At 33.2% G+C, this 26,061-nt stretch overlaps 1 protein-coding gene and 3 long non-coding RNA genes across 8 annotated transcripts in view; 3 read left to right on the forward strand and 1 right to left on the reverse strand.

The window, feature by feature from the left end:
* LOC106616321 (CKLF-like MARVEL transmembrane domain-containing protein 4) overlaps window positions 1–24,416 on the forward strand; it is a 52,381-nt gene extending 27,965 nt beyond the window's left edge. For 3 of the 4 annotated variants that reach the window (XM_036365894.2, XM_014232934.3, XM_070109403.1), the window contains 2 exons: window positions 7,814–7,981; window positions 8,862–10,032. In XM_036365894.2, the coding sequence (XP_036221787.2) occupies window positions 7,814–7,981; window positions 8,862–9,062 (369 nt within the window). In that variant the 3' untranslated portion in view covers window positions 9,063–10,032. Of the gene's footprint in view, window positions 1–7,813; window positions 7,982–8,861; window positions 10,033–23,853 lie in introns of those variants that run through there. The other variant, XM_070109404.1, reaches the window with a different exon arrangement.
* Window positions 15,200–15,844, forward strand: LOC118681435 (uncharacterized). Its single transcript, XR_011396317.1, has 2 exons — window positions 15,200–15,395; window positions 15,485–15,844. It is a non-coding gene; the product is annotated as an uncharacterized lncRNA (long non-coding RNA).
* LOC118681431 (uncharacterized) overlaps window positions 19,312–26,061 on the reverse strand; it is a 175,657-nt gene continuing 168,907 nt past the window's right edge. The window contains exons 1-2 of one of the 2 annotated variants that reach the window (XR_011396320.1): window positions 19,888–20,279; window positions 19,312–19,725 (exon numbers count right to left, since the gene is read on the reverse strand). This is a non-coding gene — a long non-coding RNA (uncharacterized lncRNA). Of the gene's footprint in view, window positions 19,726–19,887; window positions 20,280–26,061 lie in introns of those variants that run through there. The other variant, XR_011396319.1, reaches the window with a different exon arrangement.
* LOC138857244 (uncharacterized) lies at window positions 20,364–21,001 on the forward strand. The gene is made up of 2 exons (XR_011396318.1): window positions 20,364–20,559; window positions 20,649–21,001. It is a non-coding gene; the product is annotated as an uncharacterized lncRNA (long non-coding RNA).

The raw sequence follows: 26,061 nt of genomic DNA on the forward strand, positions 1-26,061 counted from the left end.
TTCTACTTATTTACACATTTAGTCTGTCTGCTGGAATTCTTAAAAAAACGTTTGTTTTCGTGCCTTTTTCATATATTTTTTGCAAAAATAACAAATAAAAGTGTGTCATATCCGATTTACGTCATAATTTAATTAAAACTTTATACGTAATTTATTTTTATTTTGTGGTTCACAATTATTGTAAAAAACTTGTTCGCTCACTCAATGTGTCACACAATTGCATACATACAGTTGCTTACATACATACTTAGGTGACTGTGTGTGTATTTGCCTTTAGCATTATTCATTATAACGAAATATACCTTTTTTCGTGTGGAACACCTGCATACCCATGGAAGTGGGTAATTTATTCTAAGGCATTTGACCAACATTTATCACCTGAGCGTTGGGAAAAAAAACTTTAAATTCCATATGTTCATAAACATGCAAAAATTTACTTGGACTGAGAGAGAACGAAGCTTAGTAAAAAAATAAAAAAGTATTTATCAACTATTGATAAAAGTAATCTTAAATGGTTCGATAACTCGGGACGTGCATAATTGAATTCTCAAAAATTCTCTATGACATTTTTAGTCAATAGGTGATTCCTTTTGGGTGAAAAAATAATAAAAATTTTATACTTATTTTATATATATGTATACATATACCATACAAGTATATTGAGGTTCTCCTCGTCTTAGCTTTCCCTACGAGTTTAAATCCTACTCCGAATTACTAATAGGCCTTTCGAATAGCAACTTAATTAAGTAAATTTAGTGTGTAAAATTTGTTTATTTATAGTGTCACCTGTATCGATTTATTTCTAAACGTTATTGCATATGAATATTTAATAATGAGAATCAAAATGTGACACCTACTTCGGGCCAAAGCAATTTTTATATATTTGTAATACGTTTGTGGAAAGGTAATTAAAATGGCTTCCAGCGCAAGGGTAAATCTGAAAGTTTTCCAAAATTATTATTTTTCCCATATATGGTAGAAGATGTCTTTAAATGCAAGTGTTCTTTACTTTAGTTTAATATACAAGCACTATATGTATATATATTTATATGTAAATAAGTAAAATTTCAAAATGGCATGATGTGCAAATGAATCACCTGTCGCATAACTAATTACAATCTTAATGAAGCCTAATTACATAAGTAAAGCTTTCCCACTTAATATTCAGTCAATATTAGTAATATTATCGCTTGTTGATTTTGTTGCTGACTCATTACTCTGCCCTACCCTGAATTTTTTCTAAAACAACCTCTATACATGTAAACATATACTATATACATACTTAGGCTTGAAAAGAAATATTTTAATTTATGGTTTTATCCAGCCAGGCTGAAAAGTTCTTATCGTTTAAGGGCATAATCTAGTCTAGAGTCATGAATTTCAGATACGGTTTCGAATTTTTTGAAAATCGTCAGAATTGAAATTTAGGCTTACCAATAATTCCAGACATAGAAAAGTCTACATAGAAGACTCTCTTAAAATTTTAGTTAAATTTGTCCAGTAGAACCTGGGAAATCGTGAATATCGTTTTGAAAAACCCAGTTTCGAGAAAAACGCGTTTTAAGTTTCGCGTAAAGTTTTTCACAGTCTAAGTTTTGGCTGAACCAGTTTGACAAAATACCTATATCTTCGCAAATAATTTGAATATTAAAAAATCTTCTTGTAGACATATTCTTGAATAGTTAAACTTTGGAAATAAAAAAAAAACGATTTATTTCTATTTCTACACTATAATATACTCGCAGACTATAAAATAATAAAATTGTTGTTCAAAATAATTGTCATCGCAATGGGGACACTGACCATATATAAGAATATTCAAACTCGATACCATTTTCGTAGCAAATGCCAACGAGTATGTGCTTCGAAATTGGCTCAGTCTCTTCATACCCACTAAAAACTTTTTAGTCCAATAAATATTAGTTTAAAAATCTGTTTTAGACTTTTTACAAAATTTTATATGATTCTCTCCGCCTATTTTTAAACAAAAAGTCTTTCTACGTTCTAGGCCTACTTTGTTGTAGGTATTAATCGTTGACCTTTTTGCTGACCCAAAAAGCTTGACTGTCATACTGTTCTCAGCCGGGATTGAAAAGTCAGCAGCATTCCTTAAAAATTTTGGCCGCTACAACAACAACAAGAACTATAAAAATAGCCTAATCTGTTTGCAGGCGTTACAAATATGGTATTTGTAATAAAAATTAGAGTAAACTTTTCCAAATAGTCCGGAACTTATTTGATGAGATAATATCCTTCAGTTTCTCAAAAGATAGTAAAAATATTTGCGTTCTAATCATTATCTTTAAACATATATACATATTGTACATATATTCAAACTGTATTATGATATTTCTTACAATTTGTATATTATATATTCACTTACCTTTGTTAACTTATTTTAAAAACTTAACTACTTTGAAAATGGCAAGACACCGTGGTCGTTTTCCGACTGCATTGTTGTAAGAATAATTATATCTTTGTGATTTACGATCTGCATTTTTTTCTCATAAATGTTTGGCCTAGAAATGTAACCACTTGTTTAACGGTGAATTCGTGTACGTGTGTATGATAAAAATGTTGCGGTCGTTTAAACATTTCACATTCTTAAACCTACAATCACACATTGAAGAACAAAAAACAAAAAAGAAAAGGAAATAAAAAGATATTATCGCCCGCTGGCAAAAAGTTGTACACTTACATACACATGTACCTATGTATCTACTCGTATGTACAAATATGAATGTGCAAATATGGGCACTCGAGTGGGTTTGAGGGAAGCCGGGAATCGGCGTCTAACGCCACAACCGGTTTTTTTTTGACACAGCCACCGTTGCAAGTGTTGATAAAGTTGTTGCTATTCATAAATTAGCAACAAGCTGCTGCTCTAGTTGAAATATTTTTTCACATGCATTTTTACATACATTTACATGTTTGTTCAAGAAATTCTACAGCTATACAAGTATGCACATAACAAAATGTTATATAGGCATTGGTGGCTACTTTGCTCATTAAACGATTGATTCTCTTTTGCTAAATTTATTCAATATATGTGAGTCTAACGACGAAAGCAACGCACAGCTAAAAAACTAGCGTCTCCCCATAATGAGCTTCTGTGATAGAGTTCAATAATAATGCATCCGCTAGATGTTACCCATTCCAGCATGCTCTTCCCTAACTCTCTCTGCATTAAAGTATCGGTTGTTTAAGGACTTTCACATCTGTATGTAGCTCAAAGAAGTCGTTTTCTCTCTCATTTGATTGACACTGCAACTGCTTAATTGAATTTAATCGAGCATATGTACATTAAGTGAAAAAATCCCATATTTTCTAGGCATCGTTCCGAAAAAAATTCAGAACTAGATTGCTTGAATTCACTTAAAGCATTGTTGCGACATAGCATACATGTCGAAAAGAACGTATCATTTTAGAGAAAAGCCCATGCTTTATACCAAATTTCGATTTTATTATTTATCGAGAGCGATACACTCATTAGAGTGATCCTTCAACTCAACGAGTAGTAGCTAATTTCTTTCGTCAACAACCATTCTATTGATCTGGGAATACCGTGGAGCCGGAAGTAATGAGCAACTCAATGCATGCAATTTTTCCATCTTACTTGTATTAATTGGTTGGTGTTACAGTGAATCGGTCGTTTGTGTGCTTGGTTCGACTCCGTCTAGTGTAGAGCCCAAGTAGATCTCATCAAACTACATTTTGGTATCTGCCGCGTTTATCAGAAAATTGTGTTTCTTGCCACACTGAATTCCTCATTATCGATCTCTTTCAAAATATTAACTTTCTTGGTCAAGGTATATCATGGTCGATAATTTTTAAAATCGAAAAAATAATATTTGGATTTAACTAATTGGCAAAGGTAGAGAATATAACAAAAATTAAAGGAAAAGTAATTTACGGTCGATCTGCGGTCGGGAGGTACAAAGCGCTTAATCACGATTTCCGGAAAAACTACAATCTCTATGGAAATAAGTTAAATGGCAAAGTTGTTGGTAATTAAAATATCTACACTTTTTTTACATAACCTCAAAATTTATGTGAAAAATTCTAATATGCAGTGTTTTGGTTTGCTATTTTTTTCATTTTTTACCACGTTCAATGGCTTCAGCCATGATCTAAGATAATACATCTCACGAACCAATTGTACGAAACGATTGAAGGTTAGGTCTAACTACAACATCTGAATTTACTATAGCAGATACGTTTATCTATCATCTAAATTTTACGAATCTCTCTGGTAAGCCACCAAAAATCATAATTCTCTATTAAACTCCAACAGAAAGTTCCTCAAATGCTGTCATCGTAAACGTTTTTGGAAAAGTCATCTTTTAACTTTGGTAAAATATTGGCTGTTATCTTAAATAAACTCTGTTCAAGCTCTATTCTAGTAAAAAATGATCTCATTACGAATTTCTCTCTATTGGTATATAAATATCAGTAAATAAAGGTACATATACCTTTTACTTTATCATAACCTCTTCGCTGTCGAATTTTCATTATTTTTTTCATTTCCATAATCTCAATGAGATACCTAATCAGAGCGTCAACAACCTGCTTGTCAACATGTACATACATACAAATACACACAACTGACATAGTTGTTATACACATACATACATATATAGCAACAACATGATTTTAACACTTCTTGCAGTCATGCTTAGGATGTTTACTTTTTTTGTTGTTGCGTTTATCTCCCCACTATTGTTATTCTTTCATGTTTACACACTGTACGTTTGGTTATTTATTTATTTTTTTTTTTAAGACAAAACAAAAACAAAACTGAAAAATCTTTTGTAGTTGGCGCTACCTGTTGAGGCGCGCGAATAAAGCACACTTGTTTTATCACCTCACATTTGTTGGTGGTTACAACATTTGATTTCGGGTGCGCCAAACGTACTGAAGTTTGTTTTCTTTTGCAAACAATAGCAAGTGTTGACGATTTAAATGCTAATGTGGCCTGTTATGAGTATCTATTTAATTTTTTTCATATTTTTGAACTTGTTGTCTTTTTATTTGTTTAGAACGCTTTTAGTTATTTTTGAGTTGCTTTGTGTTGGCGATCACGCAATCGACATACTTGGCATGCTTACACATATTGGCCCAGAATGACAAATATTTGGATAACTAAATTAGTTAAGCAAACATTTCAAATAAAAAGTTTTTTTATTATAATTTAAAACTGATATTTGAGTTATATTCTCCAATTTAAAATAAGGTTTGAGTTCATATTGTGTCTGCTGTTGTTGTCAAATAAGCAATTCTTAAAATATTTTTTTTTGTGTTTGAATATTACTTTCTATACTCTTTTTTCTAAAATATTAAAAGGGATGATTATTTAGTCACTTCAAAAACTAAGATTGTCGATTTTCATAAGCTTGTTTAGAGGTGAATTTTTCACCAACAAAATCATTTGCCATAGACAGAAACAAGTAGTAATCACTTGGTGCTAGTTCCGGACTATAAGTTGTTTGCATAAGAACTTCCCAACCAAGCTTCCGGAGTTTCTGGCGAGTCGATCTGTGTGGCCTGGCGATATTTTAATGAAACACAATTCCTCTTTTACTGGCCAAAGCTGGTCGTCTCTGGGCAATTGATTTATTTACAGGGTCCAATTGCTGACAGTCTCTTGACGTTGTCATAAGAGACCTCATTTTGTATCCAACCTAAATGGTTCCAAAAATTTTTTATTTTTATTTTTATGTAATTTTAGTTCTTGAGTAATGGAAACAGTGCCTACATGATGATCAGACTCGACGATTTCCATTGGCTCTTCAATCGACGAAAACGAAATTGCGCATGACGAAACCAAAACTATAATGAGTCAAGCACAAAACTGCCTTGGAAGTATGTTGTAGTACGATATCTTATCTTTCTAATGCAATATAAAGTAATCCGATCACAACGCGAGTTACAGATTACTAAGGCTATTTATTAGAAAAATAATATATTTATTTTTACTATACCTTATACTTCATTTAGATTTGAACCCCAAGTCTCCCTAGTGTTGCAACCGATCGGCCAAGTTCTTAATGTTTTACATTGACAAGTATTCTTCTCATACCTTTTTAGCTGCCAATAAAGCTCTCAGAGAGAGTATCTTCGTACTAAATGAAATGCAATTACATCTACATATTATATAGGTATTATTCATATCTACCTCATGACCTATTACCTTTTCTCAAAAGCGCAATGACACTCGAGTTCTAAAGCTTTTTTGACATTACTATGCACAGGCCCATTTCGAAGGTTTGGAACCTAACGCACCATTTATGTAGTAACATAAATCATTTAAAATTAATGCTTTTGGTGGCATAAAAAGAAATGTTGGAAAGAGCTTGGCTACACCCTGTTGTGCTGAAGAAAGTCAAAAGAAAACACTACTGTCAAGGTAATTGTGGACTCGTCGAAAACATATAGGGTAGCGCAGCAATTTTATTGATCTAATATTTTGTTATCAATCAATTTACTTTACCATAATATTTAGTTCTTTATCTATCGATTTTGTTTTATTTTGTGGCATGGAAACACTGAAGTACATGCAGTCTTTATTGTTTGTAATAAAACTTTCAATTTCATTTTAGCAAATACATCGATACATGTAGTATTGATAAGATAAACTAATGATAACCCTAGGCTTAGGTTAGGGTAATTATTATATATGTATGTGTAGACAACAAAATTTGAACAAGTCATTTGGTTAAGAGTGGAAATTAAATTTTACAGTTATTGAAATTTTTGGAACCATTGTTAGAAGTCACTCCAAATTTTTGCGATTCTTACATTTTCGATGAATGCGTACGATTTTTTTAATAATTCAAAATACAAAATTTTCTACTGTATCCCATAATACCTTCTAAATATTCTCTTCCTTTAAGTTTTGTTTTACTCTTAGATAAATTTCTTTCATAATTTTCACCTGGCCTATACACAGCTGTTCGTTTGGATATTAGTAGCCTGCAATTTTCATTGAACATTTGCAACATTTCTTGGAATATATAGTATTGAAAGGTACTTTTATGTTGGAACAGTAGTAGTACTAGTGTTGAATCAGCGGAGTACTTTGAAACTTGTACTTTGTGCATAAATCACACTTGGGCTGAAAATGACCGGGTCTCAAACATAGATGGCACTAGTTTTATTGAATTCACCTTGAGGGCTTGAAAAGTGTTATATGGATTCTGCACCGTCAGTAACCATAATAAAGCGTTGGTTTGTTGACTTCAAACGTGGTCGTAGAGCAACCAATGATGCAAAAGACAGTGCACTTCCAAACGAGACCATAACACCAGAGAATGTTAATAAGAATCATAATTCATTCACATTCTCTGGAAACTTGTTGATGATTCTAAACAGTATTGTAATGTTAGAGCGGCGCTGGAATGATTCTGTTGTTTTTGATGGAGATTATATTATGAATAAACCAATTTTGAACAACAAAACCCGTGTTTTCTTTGTTAGGCCCGGTCATTTTCAGCCCATGTGTTATGTATGTCTGAAATGGTAACTACTTATATGGCGAACACACTCTCTTAAGACTGAATAGCGGCTAATTATTATTGTTTACATCCAATGACGTCAGAGTAAATATTGCTAGTTATTGCTAATCCTTAGAACACATTGTACATGGGGCCTTTGGAGGCTCCCATTTTCAAATATATTTTTATCGATATTAGATTGGTTTCTTTTTGTTCTTAATATATGTACATACACTCTTTATCTATTATAAATCATAAACGCGAATTTGTGTTTATATATTTCCTTTGACTAATAATTCAACTTTTATTCCGATTAACAGATACTTGGCATTATATGTATGGCCTGTGCTTCACCCGCTTACTTTTCGGCCACATCATTCTTCCTCTTTGTGGTTGTCATTTCATTCATTGCGACAATTTTATGGATTTTCGCCTATCTTTTGGGTATACGTGAAGCTCTGAATGTCGCTGTCAACTGGATATTCACAGTAAGTTCAATATATGATAAATATATTATACAATAATTTCCATTTAAATTCTACTCATATACAATAATTTGTAGTATTTAGTTTTAAAATAAGAATTTATTTATTATATTATTATTAGAATAAACAATTAATATAAATTAATATTTTATTTGATATGTTTTTAATAACAATATTTTAACAAATATTTAACCTGAAATAAGTAAATGCGAGTTTTTATAAATTATGCGGGTAATTTTTCTTAAGAACATTTCAGCAGCTCGGTGAATGTAGTTCTCAGTATGTATTAAAACATGCATAATACTGGTTTAATTGGAGGCCAAAACTTTACAAGCGTTTTTCTCGAAACCCTTTTTTCAGAGTCAATGAGCAAAATTTCTCCGAAACGTCTGGACCGATCGACATGAAATTTTCAAACGACATTCCTAGGCCTTCGATCAATACCTGTTTTCATCTATTGTTACAATAACTTTTTTTTCTTTTTTGGATTTTGGATTTGAGAAAGAAAAAGCTTCCTCACCGCCAGACATTTGTTTTTGAAGGACATCCAGATCGGCTACGAGTTCACGAGAATTCAGAATTTTTTAAAATGAATCACCGATTATTCAAATATATTAAATTCTGTAAGAATATGTTATTTTTAGTTCTTCTGATTTGCTAGTGGATATGACCATGACCCCTTAAAGTTTCATCTGTATCAGCTCAGTAGTCATTCAAATTCGTATCTTGTCAAGGGTTATTTATGAAGCATAGATTATAAAAATCGTATCTTAATACTCTGCTTTCAGCATGTCTTCTTATAACTGTACTAACCAATAACCTCAAAATTGTAACTTCTTCTTTTACAAAATTGTACACACCTCCATTTGTCCTTTCATTGCAGGAATTGATCAACACCGCGATATGCGCCCTTCTGTACTTCATCGCGTTCGTCGTGCAGTTGGCCAAGTGGTCGAGCTATCCGCGTAGCCATGCGTATGGTTCAAATATCGCGGCCGGCGTTTTCGGTGTATTCAACTTTTTGGCTTACGCCGCTGGCACATATTTCCTGTATTTGTCACACAAGGGCGCTGCCAGCTATTAGATGAAAGGCGCATGAACAAAATTACTAAAAAAAGCAAATGCAAATTCAACAGCAACATGTAGCTCACCTCAAACCAGAACTTATGCGTACCACCAAAAGCACTGAGCACAACAATACATACATACATATTGGAGCAATGATAAACTGATTCAACAATATGGCAACACCATTGATGTAAAATGTAAGTGAAGCTCATTGCGGTAATTAGTCAAACAACAACAAAGAAGATAATGTTTAAAAAATCATAAATCTAGTTTTTTAAAAACTTCAATTGGTAGTTTTCAACATTGAAAATTCATGGAAACATTAATTTTAGTAATAGAGGATAAATATAAATTTTTATGATTAATATTAACGATATATATTATTTTTGTTCTAATTTAATTAGCTGCGCTGCCTTTTACATACAAACATACAAACATACATCCATATATGCACTTTGCATTTTTGTAAAGTAAAAAATGTGCTTATTAACAAACATAACATTCAAAAGTTTTTCAAATAGAATCTTCAAATCACTAAAAATGAAATACTACTTCAAGTTTTTCTACTTTTATATGTCGTAACGTTTTAAATATAAACATTTGCTCAGCACTAAGCAAACTAAAAGAAATATCTACATACATACATATTTTGTATTCATATATTGTATTTCAAGGCATCAAAATGCCCATAAATTATGCTACAAGCTCTCACACACATAAGGCGGAAAATGCGAAATATCTAAATACAAAACAATGTATGTATATATTTGTTGGTTTTGAATGTTTCACTGAAGAAACTGTTCATTTTGAAGCAATAAGTTTTAGTATCATAATATCAGTAAAGTTGTATGTAACTGTGCAACAAATAATATTTATAATAAAAATAACTGTAATTTCATTGTTTATTATATTAATATAAGTAAGAAATGAAAGATACGCAGATGTTTTTAATTAATAAAGTTATGTTTTAATAAAAGTGAATGAAATTGCATTTTATTTGGATAAACATTGATGGGTTTTTAAACACAAGAGAAATAGTTCGTAGAAAGAACGCAATCTCAATTAATTTACAATACTTTTCCAACTCGATCGAATATCTTATTCAAGGTAAGCGTAGAACATTTCTTAAAGCAAACTAGAAACAACGTTTACAACGGTTGCACCGAAGCTGGAGCTATATGCTGTAGTAGTTTGATCTAAGAAATTGTAACGCTGTCTTAGAAAATAACCTATACCAAATTTTGTTTAAGATATCTAGTGAAATACCAAAGATTTCCATACAAGAACTTAATACTGCTCGTCAGTTTGTATGGCAACTATATGCTATAGTGGTCCAATATCGGCGACTCCGAGAAATGAGCAGCTTTTTAGGTAAAAAAAGGCGTGTGCACAATTTGAGCTCGATATCTCATAAACTGAGAGACTAATTCGCGTATATACAAACAGTCAGACGGACTGACAGACGGACATGGCTAAATCGACTCAGCTTAGCATTTTGATCATTTACATAGATACATATTTTATAATGTATCCGACTTTGTCATCGGAAATCTTCCTGTCCAGGCTGAAATCCATTGAATACGAAAGACGAAATAATAATAATGAAAGGATAAATAATTTATGGGCGATCTAAAATCGGAAAGAAGAAGGAAAAGGACGTAGGTTAAGGTTTAAAAGCGGCTTATCTTGATTTCCCTCCTCCTTCCTTCCCTCAACCCTTTTTTCGCATAACCTCAAATTTATGTAAAAGATTCAAATATCCAAAATTTTGGCTTTTTGATTTTTATCTTCTTTACCTTCTTATGTACCAAACTCACTGTATTTAATTTAATTTAAAATATTTAGGAAACCTTATGTCGACATAAAATCGAAAAATAACTCTAATTTTCAATCAAAAATATCAAAAATTCTCATGTCAAAATGTCAGATTTTTTAAACAAGTCAATATGCTTTACTTTGCTAAAATCTCTACTTTCTGATAGTATAACACACACACATATATACATTATTACGGTAAATTTTCTCAGAAAATGCAATAAAGAGCACACCGAGTACTTATAAATGACATAAAAAATCTATGCATGCGCATTTCATTCTATGTCCAAAAATTTGGATATTTTAAGATAAACTTGTATACAGAAATTCATGGGATGTAAGGAACGTGATCGCTAAGGGCTCTATCGAAAGGACCCATGCTGAAAATGTACGAAAATATTAAACTCGATTTGTTTATTTGTTTCTCTGAAATTCCAAAATCGTAATTTTAAAATTTTAGTTTTGGATCCAATCTGGTGTTACCTAACCTTCAAATGCAAAGAACTGTATTTTTTAAAGTAGAAGGAGGAACAGAACTTTTAGAGGAATAGCTTTAGTGTGGACGGACGATTAGCCAAAATTGAAAATGCAACATCAAACGATGACATGGCGTAAGTATATTCTTGACGGCGATAACAAGGAGCATACAAAAATTACATATTTACCACAAACATGATTACAATAATGCGTAGAAACAATCATTATTTAAAACAATAATTACTAATATATTTAGAAATTATTACAATAAAAAACAAAATTGCAACAAATTGGCCCTTCACCCCTTGGAGTATTAAAGACGAACAGTGCAAGGTATTAAAAACTCAAAAGTCATCAACAATTTAGGTTTAATTAACTGAAAAATATATAAGATAAGTATTTCGAAATTATAAATATAAAAAACCATTAATAATGCAACAACAATTATGAAATGTATAAAGATTTTAAAAAGGAATACGTTTTCATAGCTATAAAAACCTAAAAGCCAAATGAAATACTTCATAAAAAAATAGATAATTACGGCAACGATTGGTAAAACTAAATATATATCCTATGCCCTATGTAACAAAATATCAATAAAACAAGAAAAAACGTTAACTTCGTTTGCGCCGAAGCTATAATACCCTTCGCAAATACAAAGGCCCCTTACAAGAACTTGATTCCGAACGTTCAATTTGTATGGCAGCTATATGATAAAGTGATCTGATCTGACCAATTTCTGTGGAGAATAATTTGTTGCCTTAAGCAATAACTCGTGCCTAATTTCGTGAAGATACCTCGTCAAATAAAAAAATGTTCCATGCAAGCACTTTACTCCGATCGTTCAGTTAATATGGCAGCTATATCATCCGCTCTATAAAATTTCTTCGCAGATTAGATTAATGCTTTAAATAATAATCCATGCCAAATTTCGTGAAGATACCTCGTCAAATGAAAGAGTTTCCCATACAAGCACTTGATTCCGATTGTTCAGTTTGTATGGCAGCTATATGCTATAGTCATCCGATCTATAGAATTTCTTCGGAGATTAGATTAATGCTTTAAATAATAATACACGCCAAATTTCATGAAGATACTTCATCAAATGAACGAGTTTTCCATACAAACACTTGATTCCGATTGTTCAGTTTGTATGGCAGCTATATGCTATAGTGGTCCGATATTGGCCGTTCCGACAAATGAGCAGCTTCTTTGTTAGAAAAGGACAGGTGCAAAATTTCAGATCGATAGCTTAAAAACTGAGGGACGATTTTGTATATATACAGACAGACGGACATGGCTAAATCAACTCAGCTCATCATGCTTATCATTTATGTATATATTTTATAGGGTATCCGACGTTTCCTTTTGGGTGTAACAAACTTCTTGGCAAACTTAATATACCCTGTTCAGGATATAAATATTGTACAATCTAAGAGAAAACAACGTTTTCATAAGAAAAAAATAAAAAGGTTGTTCCAATAATACAGACTTAAAAATAATTTAATTAAGAACAAAAAACACGAAAACATTGCATTTTAGAAAAATAAATACTAAATAAATGCCAACTATTTAATAACATAATTGTTTCATATGCTAAATTCACTTGCACGAAAGGAAAAAATCATCCAACACTTTACGCAAAAATTAAAATCTGGTCACCCTAGCCACACGGAGGCAGAATTTTTCTCGTACTACACAAATGGACAAATCATACCAGGCGCATATAATCGTCTAGTAGGTAGCTCCCGCGATAAACAATGATTTGCTGTAGCCTACCTTAAAGGCGCAATGTGAACTGCTTTACCCAGCGCTGCAGGACACCCGGAAGTGGGGGCTGTTGTCACATTTACACCAATAACTTACGTAATACACAATCGATTTCGTTCACTCAAGCACCCAATGAAAGGGCAAGCGTGCAGCAAGACATTCTGGAAGTAATAAACATTAAAAAATTACAAATAGATGAAATATTTTGGAGATAGTGTGATCGAACAACTTTATGATGAAAAACTAGTAATTTTGTATTTAGGAAACAAGATGAAACAGTTTTCATGTTACTGATCTCTTGAGATACGCTTTGCAAGTGTGGACTGTTATATAACATCACTTCATATTCTCCACATTCAACTATATTACGATTTGTTGAACTACTTGCTTCCAGCTGAATTGCTATGCTATGCGTGTGGGGTGAAAGCAAGTGCATATTACTAATATAATATTTTCACAATGCGATTACCTTACTTTTGCCACCGAAATCATTGAAATCTGTTGAGTTTCGCTAAAGTTATGGCGAATTTGTCGGCAGTACTGCATTACCCGCCATTCCCTGGCGGTGCGTATGCGCCTTTGAGGTATGCAACAGAAATTTGTTTATTTTTTGTGTCAGCGACTTGCTGACCGTTTATGGTTGCTTGGTAGAATTTGATGTTTGTGAGTTTAGACAAAACGCGAGGAAACGTGCTAGAGTGACCAGAAGCGAACTTCTCGTAATTTTGACGTAATTTTATTTGGTGTCAAATTAAAGGGATTTGAGAGAACTTTCGAAAAATTTAATAATTTAATCTAAATAAAAATATGAAAGAATTGAAATTGGAAAAAAACGAGCATAAATTCTAAAAATAAAATTGTGTGCAAACTCACTTTTTGGTTAGAAATAATTAAATAAAAAATATATTTTTCATTTTTTTTTTCAATAATATTTCTTTTGACATATCTATATCCAAAGACTAGTTTTTAATAAAAAAAAATACATGGTTTCTGCAATAAGCAGTTAATTTGTGCTTTTTGACATTTTGTATGAGTTTATTTCAAAAAGAGTATCAATTAAAATTAAATACAGAGATGTACATATGCAACACTAGTAAAATGGGCTAACGAAGATGATGCTTCAAGCGAAGACATACAAAAAAATACCTAAAAGTTGTTCGTTCGCGTGTGCAATGTTCGTAGCATTCAACGAATAATGAAAACTTCTAAGCGCATGCGTGGAAAGCTCGTTCAAATTGCTTGCATGACTGTACGCCTTCGCCCCGCCTAATAAAGACTTGATATCCATGTTAGGCAAATCGAATTGTACTGCGAAGCTCTGGTTTGTCAATATTGTATGCTTGGCTTTGTATTGTTCCAAAAATGCGTCGATGGAGCCGCTCAGAAGTTCCAAAAAGTCATCGCCAAGGCCTGTGAATTTACCTGGAATAGGTGAAAAAATTTGTCAATTAAAAAAAATATGTTTAATATGATATTATATATGTATATATGAAATATGTAATCACATTATTCTGCATGTAGAAATTAAGAAATTAATAAATAAAAAATGAAAATATTTAAGTATTGTTTATGAATAGAAGGGGACACTTGGTGCTAGTCATCCAAAATTTTGTACCTGATCCAGATATTCGTTCCACTTAAATGCGAAAAATTGAAATTTTGAACCTGTTCCATACGAATAGCATAGGAATTCATTATCCAATTATGCTGATGCTTGTGACGACTCCACTGAAATTTTGCAAGCTTAAGCCAAAAAATCGATATTTCTACCAGGCACACATAACCGACTAGTAGGGATATTGACGATCAATTTCATCGAATAATTTCTCTATTTATGCACCCATCGTCGTTGAGGGCTGCATCGAAAGGGACACGCTTGGTAAAAACGCCCTATAATATTGATTTATTTGTTCTTCTTAAATTCAACAAATAAAACCGAAATGGCAACACTTGGCGCAAGTATCCAATCATTTTGAAGTAGTATTTTATTGTGTTGCGAGGTATACAAAATTCTTATTATAAGTACATTTAAGTCATTGTAGCTAAAAGATATATGAAATGTTATTCAAATTCAATAAGAATACAATTCATTATGGCGCAACTGTTTTAATTATTCAGATTTCGCCATTCAGTTGTTGAAGCAACTTACTTCCTTATATGAAGTATATATATTCCAAACTTTTAGTAGACAGTTCGTCATTGGACATTGAATCCATAAGAGAAAATATGCAGAATATTAAATTTTTCTTCGCTCTACTGTGCTTAATTGGGATAACTGCAGTTATAGGTAAAATTATTATTTATGACAAGTATAATTATATAACATTTATTTCCTTAGTAATTTGTCACTATATGTCTTTTACTAAACCTATGTAGCTCAACCGAGGTGCCAGCCGCGTACATTTAACGTTCTGGCTGGTCAAAGAATTTGTGAACGCCTATGTCTTTCGGGACCAGGATCCACTGCAAGTACGCGTTGTGCCACAGCACGTGTTGCGACCAGTGTTACACTCTGTCCGATGAATTGCTGTCGGCTGAGATCGGTTTGTCAGTGGGTTTATCAAGCTTAGATGAATTCCGAGGGAGTAATGTTGACGAAAATAATTTTTGATTTAATCTAGTGCAAATTATTTCAATTCCTTAATTTGTTGTTGCAGACGCTTTTATTCTTATTCAATGTAAAAGCCTTATACTATCCTTTAAATATACTGTGCTGATTTTTTCTTGAAAATAATATTCCTTCATCCATAAAAGTCATTTTAAATCAATTATCCGACTATTTTACATATTGGATCAAATTTATCTGATCGCCAATAAAAATTGCTTATTTCTCAAGGTATTAATTATAGTAAAAAGAGAAGAAGAAAGACGATCTCATTCCGACTACCGAAACAACGGCGTGGTCCACCATTAGCTATGAATATAAGTTAGATGTAATGTACTTAAATCTACCAAAAGTATCCAAGCAAATTCTATATAATCTATATAATAAGGAAAGATGGAATAGTACACTACCACAGCCGATAATGCGAAGGAAATTATATATTGTAAGAAACAGGTCAGCTCACCTCACGGTACTATAGACAACTTTAGTTTCAACAAATATACTGAAACGGATTATACTGTGTAGTATCTCGGTTATGTTGTAGCTCACTTCAAAATTTGCTTGCCAGCGATTGATATCTTTAATAACCACCATATGACATATATGGTTCCTGTCCTACCGGCTGACTATATACATATATGAGAATATGTTCTGCATAGTACGAGTACAGTATAATTTGATACCTAAAATGTAAAAAATGGGACACATTTTCTCCCAATTTCCATATGTTGGTTAATTTTTTTCTGGTCTGGGTGTTTTTCCTTTTGTTGGATATATGCATATTCGATCAGCACGTGGAATATCTTAGCAAAAATCCATTAGAAATCGATGTATACATTTCGACATCTTCAAATATTTCACGCACATTCATACTAATATACTGATAGAGTAACTAATATACGAGTATGTCCGAAATCTTCATTACCTTTTACGACCGAAGTAATGCTCAATAAAGCAGCAAAAATTAGTATGATTTTAAATTTACACATTTTCGTAATAAACCGTTACTTGATATGAGCATTTGTTTTAGAAACATCTTGCTTTAAATATATTAACAGTATTAATAAAGAGAACAATAAAAATTATTGAAATCAAAAGTCGGTTCAGAATCGGACTTTAAGGTGGATGCGTAGTAACCACTCAACCAAACTCCTGGAGCTTGTGGCGAGTCACTATCTAGGCGTTGTCCTGATGAAACACAATTTCTCTCCTATGGCTGAGAAAAAGCTGGCCGCTTCTGGACGGTTGCTTTTGTCAGACGGTCCAATTGTTGACAGTACAGTTCCGAATTATAAGTTTGACCGTAGGGGAGCCAGTTCCATCAAACCTACAGCAAAGCATTTCCGACAGCCATGCAGGCTCACCGCGATTCTACCACGACTATCTTTGCTTGATCCGCATTATAACGCTAATATTTATCGGCTTCAGATTTTTTTGCGATACGCAGATGAAAATTTGGCTCATGAGGTTTTTACGTCACCTTTTACATACAGGAAAGGAAGAAGAAAAAAGGAAAAGGATATTATCATAGTTCACTCCTGTAAAAAATTCAATAGACTCCAAAATGGGCGTATTCGCGAGTTTTAGAAAAATGTGAAGGAGATATGTCAGTCGGTTAATCGATTCCTGCTTTTACAAGAAAATTTACGGGGTTAATTTCCCAGATAAAATATGCGACATGAGAAAGCTGTCGACGGGATGGTTGCTGTGGTTGTTCACTTCACTCACGAAACATGTATGGTTACACACCAGAGACCATGGATCAGTTCATACAGTGTATTTCACGTTGCGAAACTATTCTAAAGAAGGCAAAAACTATTCTTTGAACGGAAAGGTGATCAAAAGGATCACAGAGCTCTTCTACGCCGATCTCCTACTGTGGGCCGATTCCGCGTCGCTTTTCTTCTTATTCGGTTAATAGTCATGGTCATACCATATACATATGATCATAGATATATTATAAAAATTTGAATTTCGAGAGGTTTTGCGGTTGCGGCAAAAAGTTTGATAACAGTTTTCATGTTACTGATCTCTTGAGATACGCTTTGCAAGTGTGGACTGTTATATAACATCACTTCATATTCTCCACATTCAACTATATTACGATTTGTTGAACTACTTGCTTCCAGCTGAATTGCTATGCTATGCGTGTGGGGTGAAAGCAAGTGCATATTACTAATATAATATTTTCACAATGCGATTACCTTACTTTTGCCACCGAAATCATTGAAATCGGTTGAGTTTCGCTAAAGTTATGGCGAATTTGTCGGCAGTACTGCATTACCCGCCATTTCCTGGCGTTGCGTATGCGCCTTTGAGGTATGCAACAGAAAATTGTTTATTTTTTGTGTCAGCGACTTGCTGACCGTTTATGGTTGCTTGGTAGAATTTGATGTTTGTGAGTTTAGCCAAAACGCGAGGAAACGTGCTAGAGTGACCAGAAGCGCACTTCTCGTAATTTTGACGTAATTTTATTTGGTGTCAAATTAAAGGATTTGAGAGGAGTTTCGAAAAATTTAATAATTTAATCAATATAAAAACATGAAAGAATTGAAATTGAAAAAAACGAACATACAGGGTACAATTCAAAAGTTACAGGACTTTTTAAACAACGCGGCTTCTAGTGGCGCCATCTGTCTGAAATTGTTATCCCTCAATTGTGTATTCTTCAGTGTTGTCGTATAAAATTTATATAACAGCTGACTTGTATAACAGCTGAGATATCGCGCTACATGTGACATTACATTTGTAGTGTCGGTCGGAAAATGAGCATCGAACAAAGAGCCAACATTAAGTTTTGTTTTAAACTTGATGATTGTCTATCCCGTAGCCGTATTCACAAGTGGTTTAAACGTTTTCAAGAGAAACGGAAGGACTTGGAAGACGACGAACGTTCGGGCCGGCCAAAAGATGTTGTGAACGAAAAAAAATCACGGAAATTGTGCGTGAACTCATTAAAAAAGAGCCGAAATCATCGCTTAAGTATATGGAATCGGAATTATCAATATCCGCAGCGTTGATTTATCGCATTTTGACAAAAAATTTTGGCCTCAGAAAGGTTTGTGCTCGATTTGTCCCGCACACTTTGAAACAACACGAAAAATACCTCAGAATTCAACATTCAAGAGACATCATTAAAGAGGCCAAAAAGGACCCAAACTTTTTGTATTCGATTGTGACTGGTGACGGTCTTATGTTGGTGTTTTGAAGCTACATTCGGCCATGAAAGAAAACCGCTATGCTGACGTTGATGCCATCCAAAAGGCGACGACCGCCATCCTCAACGCTATACCGGAAAAACGTGTAAAACGTTGTATTCAGGCGGAAAGAGACTATTTTGAAGGCGACCAATAAATTAAAAAAAAAAAAAAACAAATAATATTCGTTTTTTAATAAAAGTCCTGAAACTTTTAAATTGCACCTTGTACATTTTAAAAATCAAATTGTAGGCTCACACTCATATTTTTGTTTTTTTTAGAAATAATTAAATAAATAAAAATATTTTGCATTTTTTTCAATAATCTTTCTTTTGACATATCTATATCCAAAGGTTAGTTTTTACAAAAAAAAATACATGGCTTCTGCAGTAAGCAGTTAATTTGTGCTTTTTGACGTTTTGTATGAGTTTATTTCAAAAAAAGTATCAATTAAAACTAAACACAGAGATGTACATATGCAATACTTGTAAAATGGGCTAACGAAGGTGCTGCTTCAAGCGAAGACATACATAACAATACCTAAAAGTTGTTCGTTCGTGTGGCAATGTTCGTAGCATTCAACGAATAATGAAAACTTCTAAGCGCATGCGTGGAAAGCTCGTTCAAATTGCTTGCATGACTGTACGACTTCGCCCCGCCTAATAAAGACTTGATATCCATGTTAGGCAAATCGAATTGTACTGCGAAGCTCTGGTTTGTCAATATTGTATGCTTGGCTTTGTATTGTTCCAAAAATGCGTCGATGGAGCCGCTCAGAAGTTCCAAAAAGTCATCGCCAAGGCCTGTGAATTTACCTGGAATAGGTGAAAAAATTTGTCAATTAAAAAAAATATATTTTATATGATATTATATATGTATATATGAAATATGTAATCACATTATTCTGTATATACAAATTAAGAAATTAATAAATAAAAAATTAAAATATTTAAGTATTGTTTATGAATAGAAGGTACCTGATCCAGATATTCGTTCCACTTAAATGCGAAAAATTGAAATTTTGAACCTGTTCCATACGAATAGCATAGGAATTCATTATCCAATTATGCTGATGCTTGTGACGACTCCACTGAAATTTTGCAAGCTTAAGCCAAAAAATCGATATTTCTACCAGGCACACATAACCGACTAGTAGGGATATTGACGATCAATTTCATCGAATAATTTCTCTATTTATGCACCCATCGTCGTTGAGGGCTGCATCGAAAGGGACACGCTTGGTAAAAACGCCCTATAATATTGATTTATTTGTTCTTCTTAAATTCAACAAATAAAACCGAAATGGCAACACTTGGCGCAAGTATCCAATCATTTTGAAGTAGTATTTTATTGTGTTGCGAGGTATACAAAATTCTTATTATAAGTACATTTAAGTCATTGTAGCTAAAAGATATATGAAATGTTATTCAAATTCAATAAGAATACAATTCATTATGGCGCAACTGTTTTAATTATTCAGATTTCGCCATTCAGTTGTTGAAGCAACTTACTTCCTTATATGAAGTATATATATTCCAAACTTTTAGTAGACAGTTCGTTATTGGACATTGAATCCATAAGAGAAAAAATGCAGTTTATTCAATTTTTGTTCGCTCTACTGTGCTTAATTGGGATAACTGCAGTTATAGGTAAAATTATTATTTATGACAAGTATAATAATATTACATTTATTTCCTTAGTAATTTGTCACTATGTGTCTTTTATTAAACCTGTGTAGCTCAACCTACTTGCCAGCCGCGTGTATTTAACGTTCCGGCTGGTCAAAGAATTTGTGAACGCCTATGTCTTACGGGACCAGGATCCACTGTAAATATGCGTTGTGCCACAGTACGTGTTGCGACCAGTATCACACTCTGTCCGAAGAATTGCTGTCGGCTGGGATCGGTTTGTCAGTGAGTTTATCAAGCTTAGATGAATTCCGAGGGATTAATGTTGACGAAATTAATTTTTGATTACACAAATTATTTCAATTCCTTAATTTTTTGTTGCAGACGCTTTTATTCTTATTCAATGTAAAAGCCTTATACTATCCTTTAAATATACTGTGCTGATTTTTTCTTGAAAATAATATTCCTTCATACATAAAAGTCATTTTAAATCAATTATCCGACTATTTTACATATTGGATCACATTTATCTGATCGCCAATAAAAATTGCTTATTTCTCAAGGTATTAATTATAGTAAAAATATGACTCAAAAAAATAAAAAACAAGAAAAAAAGTTCCTTACAATAACTTGATTCAGATCTAATTTCGGGAAACGGCAATAAAAAATAACACCGAAGTTATAATAACGATTGTTCAGTTTGTATGGCAGCTATATGCTATAGTGGTCCGATATCAGCCGTTCCGACAAATGAGCAGCTTCTTGGTGAGAAAAGGGCAGGTGCAAAATTTCAGATTGATAGCTTAAAAACTGAGGGATTAGTTTGCATATATACAGACGGACGGACGGACAGACGGACATTGCTAAATCAACTCAGCTCATCATACTGATCATTTATATATGCATTTTATAGGGCCTAAGACGTTTCCTTCTGGATGTTACAAACTTCGTGGCAAACTTAATATACCCTGTTCAGGGTATAATTATATTTTGGTAATTTTTTTTTTAAATAAAATGTTTTCAACGAAATCTGTTTTAATTTATTTAGCTTATTTATTACTATTTTTTGGCTAAATCAACGACATCGCTTTTCTTCTTATTCGGTTAATAGTTATGGTCATACCATATATTAGGTTAAGTAAAAAGTTCGTTCGGTTTTTATCTAAGAGATGGCGTTATTGTCCATAGTACTAGTGTTACGTGCCGCATCATGTCATACTATACGGCGCTGAAAACGTGTTTATTCGCGCTAAAAGTTTGTCTTTGACAGTTTTTCGATTGATTTACTCAGTTCGTTATGAGCGCTCGTCAAAGATGGGCACCAACAAAGAGAAAATTCGCTATATTTTAAAATTTTTCTTCGATCAAAGCGAAAAAGCAGCAAAAGCGGCTGAAAACATTAATTTAGCTTATGGGCCCGATACTGTAAACGGACGTGTAGCACAAAAGTGATTTGCTAGGTTCCGTTTCGGTAATTTCGATGTCAAAGATGCACCACGCGTCGGGAGGCCTGTCTTCGAAAACTGCGATAAAATCATGGAAATAGTGGAAACCGACCATCACGTTAGCACTTATTTATTTGCTGAGGAAGTAAAGATAAGCCAGAAAACCGTTTGGAACCATGTGCATAACCTTGGATTCAAAAAGGATCTCGATGTTTGGGTGTCACACGAACTAACGCAAAAAACATGATGGACCGAATTTCAATCTGCAAATCGCTGCAGAATCGCAACAAAATCGACCCGTTTCTGAAGCGGATTGTGACTGGCGATGAAAAATGGGTCACTTATGACAACATCGAGCGCAAACGGTTGTGGTCAAAGCTCGGGGAAGCGGCCCAGATGATGGCCAAGACCTGATTGACTGCCAGGAAGGTTTTGCTGTGTGTTTGGTGGGATGGGCAAGGAATCATCTACTGCGAGCTCCCCCTATGGCCAAACGTTCAATTGAGCCCTCTACTGCCAACAACTAGACCGCTTGAAGGCAGCACTCCTCCAGAAGAGGCCATCTTTGATCAACAGAGGCCGAATTGTGTTCCATTAGGACAACGCCAGGCCACACACGTCTTTGGTGACTCGCCACAAGCTCCTGGAGCTCGGATGGGAGCTTCTAATGCACCCACCTTATAGTCCGGACCTAGCACCAAGTGATTACCATGTTTTCCTGTCCATGGCGAACGCGTTTAATGGTGAGAAGTTGGCCTCAAGAGCTGCCTGTGAAAATTGGCTCTCCGAGTTGTTTGGCAAAGGGACGCAGTCTGCTACGAGAGGGGTATAATGAAGTTGGCATCTCGTTGGCAACAAGTTTACAAACAAAACAGCGCATATTTGACTTAAATCGGACAAATGTACACAAAGTTATCATATTTTGAAAAATCAATAAAAAACCGAACGAACTTTTTACTTAACCTAATATATATGGTTATAGATACATTATATGGTTATAGATATTTGCCGGTTGCGGCAAAAAGTTCGATAAACATCGACATCGGACCATCAATTCTTTACCACTAATATGAAGTAAACAGATATTTTTGTGCATTTTGGAACGTCTTCATGAAGGGGTTATATGCACTTGTCAATTTCCAAAAATTAATTTTTATTGCTAATGTATCGAATGTGCATACATTTGAAAATATTCCCCGAAAATTGGCAGTTTATCCGGCAAATAGCTAGACATGAGTGTAAGTGTAAAAAATTTTAAAATTGATGTAATTGGCCGCCAAAACTTTACAAGCGTTTTTCTCGAAACGCTGTTTTCAGAGGAAAATTTCTCCGAAACGGCTGGACCGATCAACTTGAAATTTTCATACGACCTTCCTAGTCCTTCGATCATTACCTGCATCCATCTATACATTTTTTTTTGGTTTTTGGTTTTGAAATAATTTTAAGCAGAAAAATCATTCTTACCTTTTTTTGAAGGACCTCCGGATCTACCTGATCAAGAAAATCCAGAGTTTTAGAAAATAAATAATCGATTATTCAAATATACTGAATTATGTAAAGAAATATTATTTTTAGTTATTTATTAAATAAAATTCCTCTTCCAACAAAAACAAAAATCACGAAAAAACGCGTTTCTCCGACTTGCAAGTGGATATGACCATGACCCCTTAAAGTTTCATCTGTATCAGCTCAGTGGTCATTCAAATTCGTATCTTGTCAAGGGTTATTTATGAAGCATAGATTATAAAAATCTTATCTTAATACTCTGCTTTCAGCATGTCTTCTTATAACTGTACTAACCAATAACGCCGAAATTGTAACTTCTTCTTTTACAAAATTGTACACACCTCCATTTGTCCTTTCATTGCAGGAATTGATCAACACCGCGATATGCGCCCTTCTGTACTTCATCGCGTTCGTCGTGCAATTGGCCAAGTGGTCGAGCTATCCGCGTAGCCATGCGTATGGTTCAAATATCGCGGCCGGCGTTTTCGGTGTATTCAACTTTTTGGCTTACGCCACTGGCACATATTTCCTGTATTTGTCCCACAAGGGCGCTGCCAGCTATTAGATGAAATGCGCATGAACAAAATTACTAAAAAAAGCAAATGCAAATTCAACAGCAACATGTAGCTCACCTCAAACTAGAACTTATGCGTACCACCAAAAGCACTGAGCACAACAATACATACATACATATTGGAGCAATGATAAACTGATTCAACAATATGGCAACACCATTGATGTAAAATGTAAGTGAAGCTCATTGCGGTAATTAGTCAAACAACAACAATGAAGATAATGTTTAAAAAATCATAAATCTAGTTTTTTAAAAACTTCGATTGGTAGTTTTCAACATTGAAAATTCATGGAAATTTTAATTTTAGTAATAGAGGATAAATATAAATTTTTATGATTAATATTAACGATATATATTATTTTTGTTCTAATTTAATTAGCTGCGCTGCCTTTTACATACAAACATACAAACATACATCCATATATGCACTTTGCATTTTTGTAAAGTAAAAAATGTGCTTATTAACAAACATAACATTCAAAAGTTTTTCAAATAGAATCTTCAAATCACTAAAAATGAAATACTACTTCAAGTTTTTCTACTTTTATATGTCGTAACGTTTTAAATATAAACATTTGCTCAGCACTAAGCAAACTAAAAGAAATATCTACATACATACATATTTTGTATTCATATATTGTATTTCAAGGCATCAAAATGCCCATAAATTATGCTACAAGCTCTCACACACATAAGGCGGAAAATGCGAAATATCTAAATACAAAACAATGTATGTATATATTTGTTGGTTTTGAATGTTTCACTGAAGAAACTGTTCATTTTGAAGCAATAAGTTTTAGTATCATAATATCAGTAAAGTTGTATGTAACTGTGCAACAAATAATATTTATAATAAAAATAACTGTAATTTCATTGTTTATTATATTAATATAAGTAAGAAATGAAAGATACGCAGATGTTTTTAATTAATAAAGTTAGGTTTTAATAAAAGTGAATGAAATTGCATTTTATTTAGATAAACAGTGATGGGTTTTTAAACACAAGAGAAATAGTTCGTAGAAAGAACACAATCTCAATTAATTTACAATATTTTTTCAATTCGATCGAATATCTTATTCAAGGTAAGCGTAGAACATTTCTTAAAGCAAACTAGAAACAACGTTTACAACGATTGCACCGAAGCTATAGCTATATGATCTAAGAAATTTTAACGCTGTTTCGTTAAGGTATCTAGTGAAATACCAAAGATTTCCATACAAGAACTTAATACCGCTCGTCAGTTTGTATGGCAACTATATGCTATAGTGGTCCAATATCGGCGACTCCGACAAATGAGCAGCTTTTTAGGTAAAAAAAGGCGTGTGCATATTTTAACTCGTTATCTCATAAACTGAGGGACTAATTCGCGTATATAAAAACAGTGAGACGGACTGACAGACGGACATGGCTAAATCGACTCAGCTTAGCATTTTGATCATTTACATAGATACATATTTTATAAAGTATCCGACTTTGTCATCGGTAATCTTCCTGTCCAGGCTGAAATCCATTGAAAACGAAAGACGAACTAACAATAATGAAAGGATAAATAATTTATGGGCGATCTAAAATCGGGAAAGGACGTAGGTTAAGGTTTACAAACGGCTTATCTTGATTTCCCTCCTCTTAATCGTGGTAATATCGTGTGGGGTGAAAGCAAGTGCATATAACTAATATTTTAAAAACTAAGAAATTAATAAATAAAAAATGAAAATATTTAAGTATTGTTTATGCATAGAAGGGGACATTTGGTGCTAGCAGGGAATGTAAATAAATAAATAGAGAAGGCTCAAATGTTAAAAAGTCGAAAAATACAACTTCGATTCTTTTGAAATACACCACGCAATGATCGATACGATTCTTAAATGAATTATGCGCATGCTGATTTACAATTGCATATTAACAAAAGATCATAATTTTTGTAATTTAAAATAATTCTTCAAATTATATAAGAAGATTATTCGTTAAAGCTCCAGAATTCACATTAATATATGTAAT

This window comes from Bactrocera oleae, chromosome 5 (genome assembly GCF_042242935.1).
Source record: "Bactrocera oleae isolate idBacOlea1 chromosome 5, idBacOlea1, whole genome shotgun sequence".
Classification (NCBI taxonomy): Eukaryota; Metazoa; Arthropoda; class Insecta; order Diptera; family Tephritidae; genus Bactrocera; species Bactrocera oleae.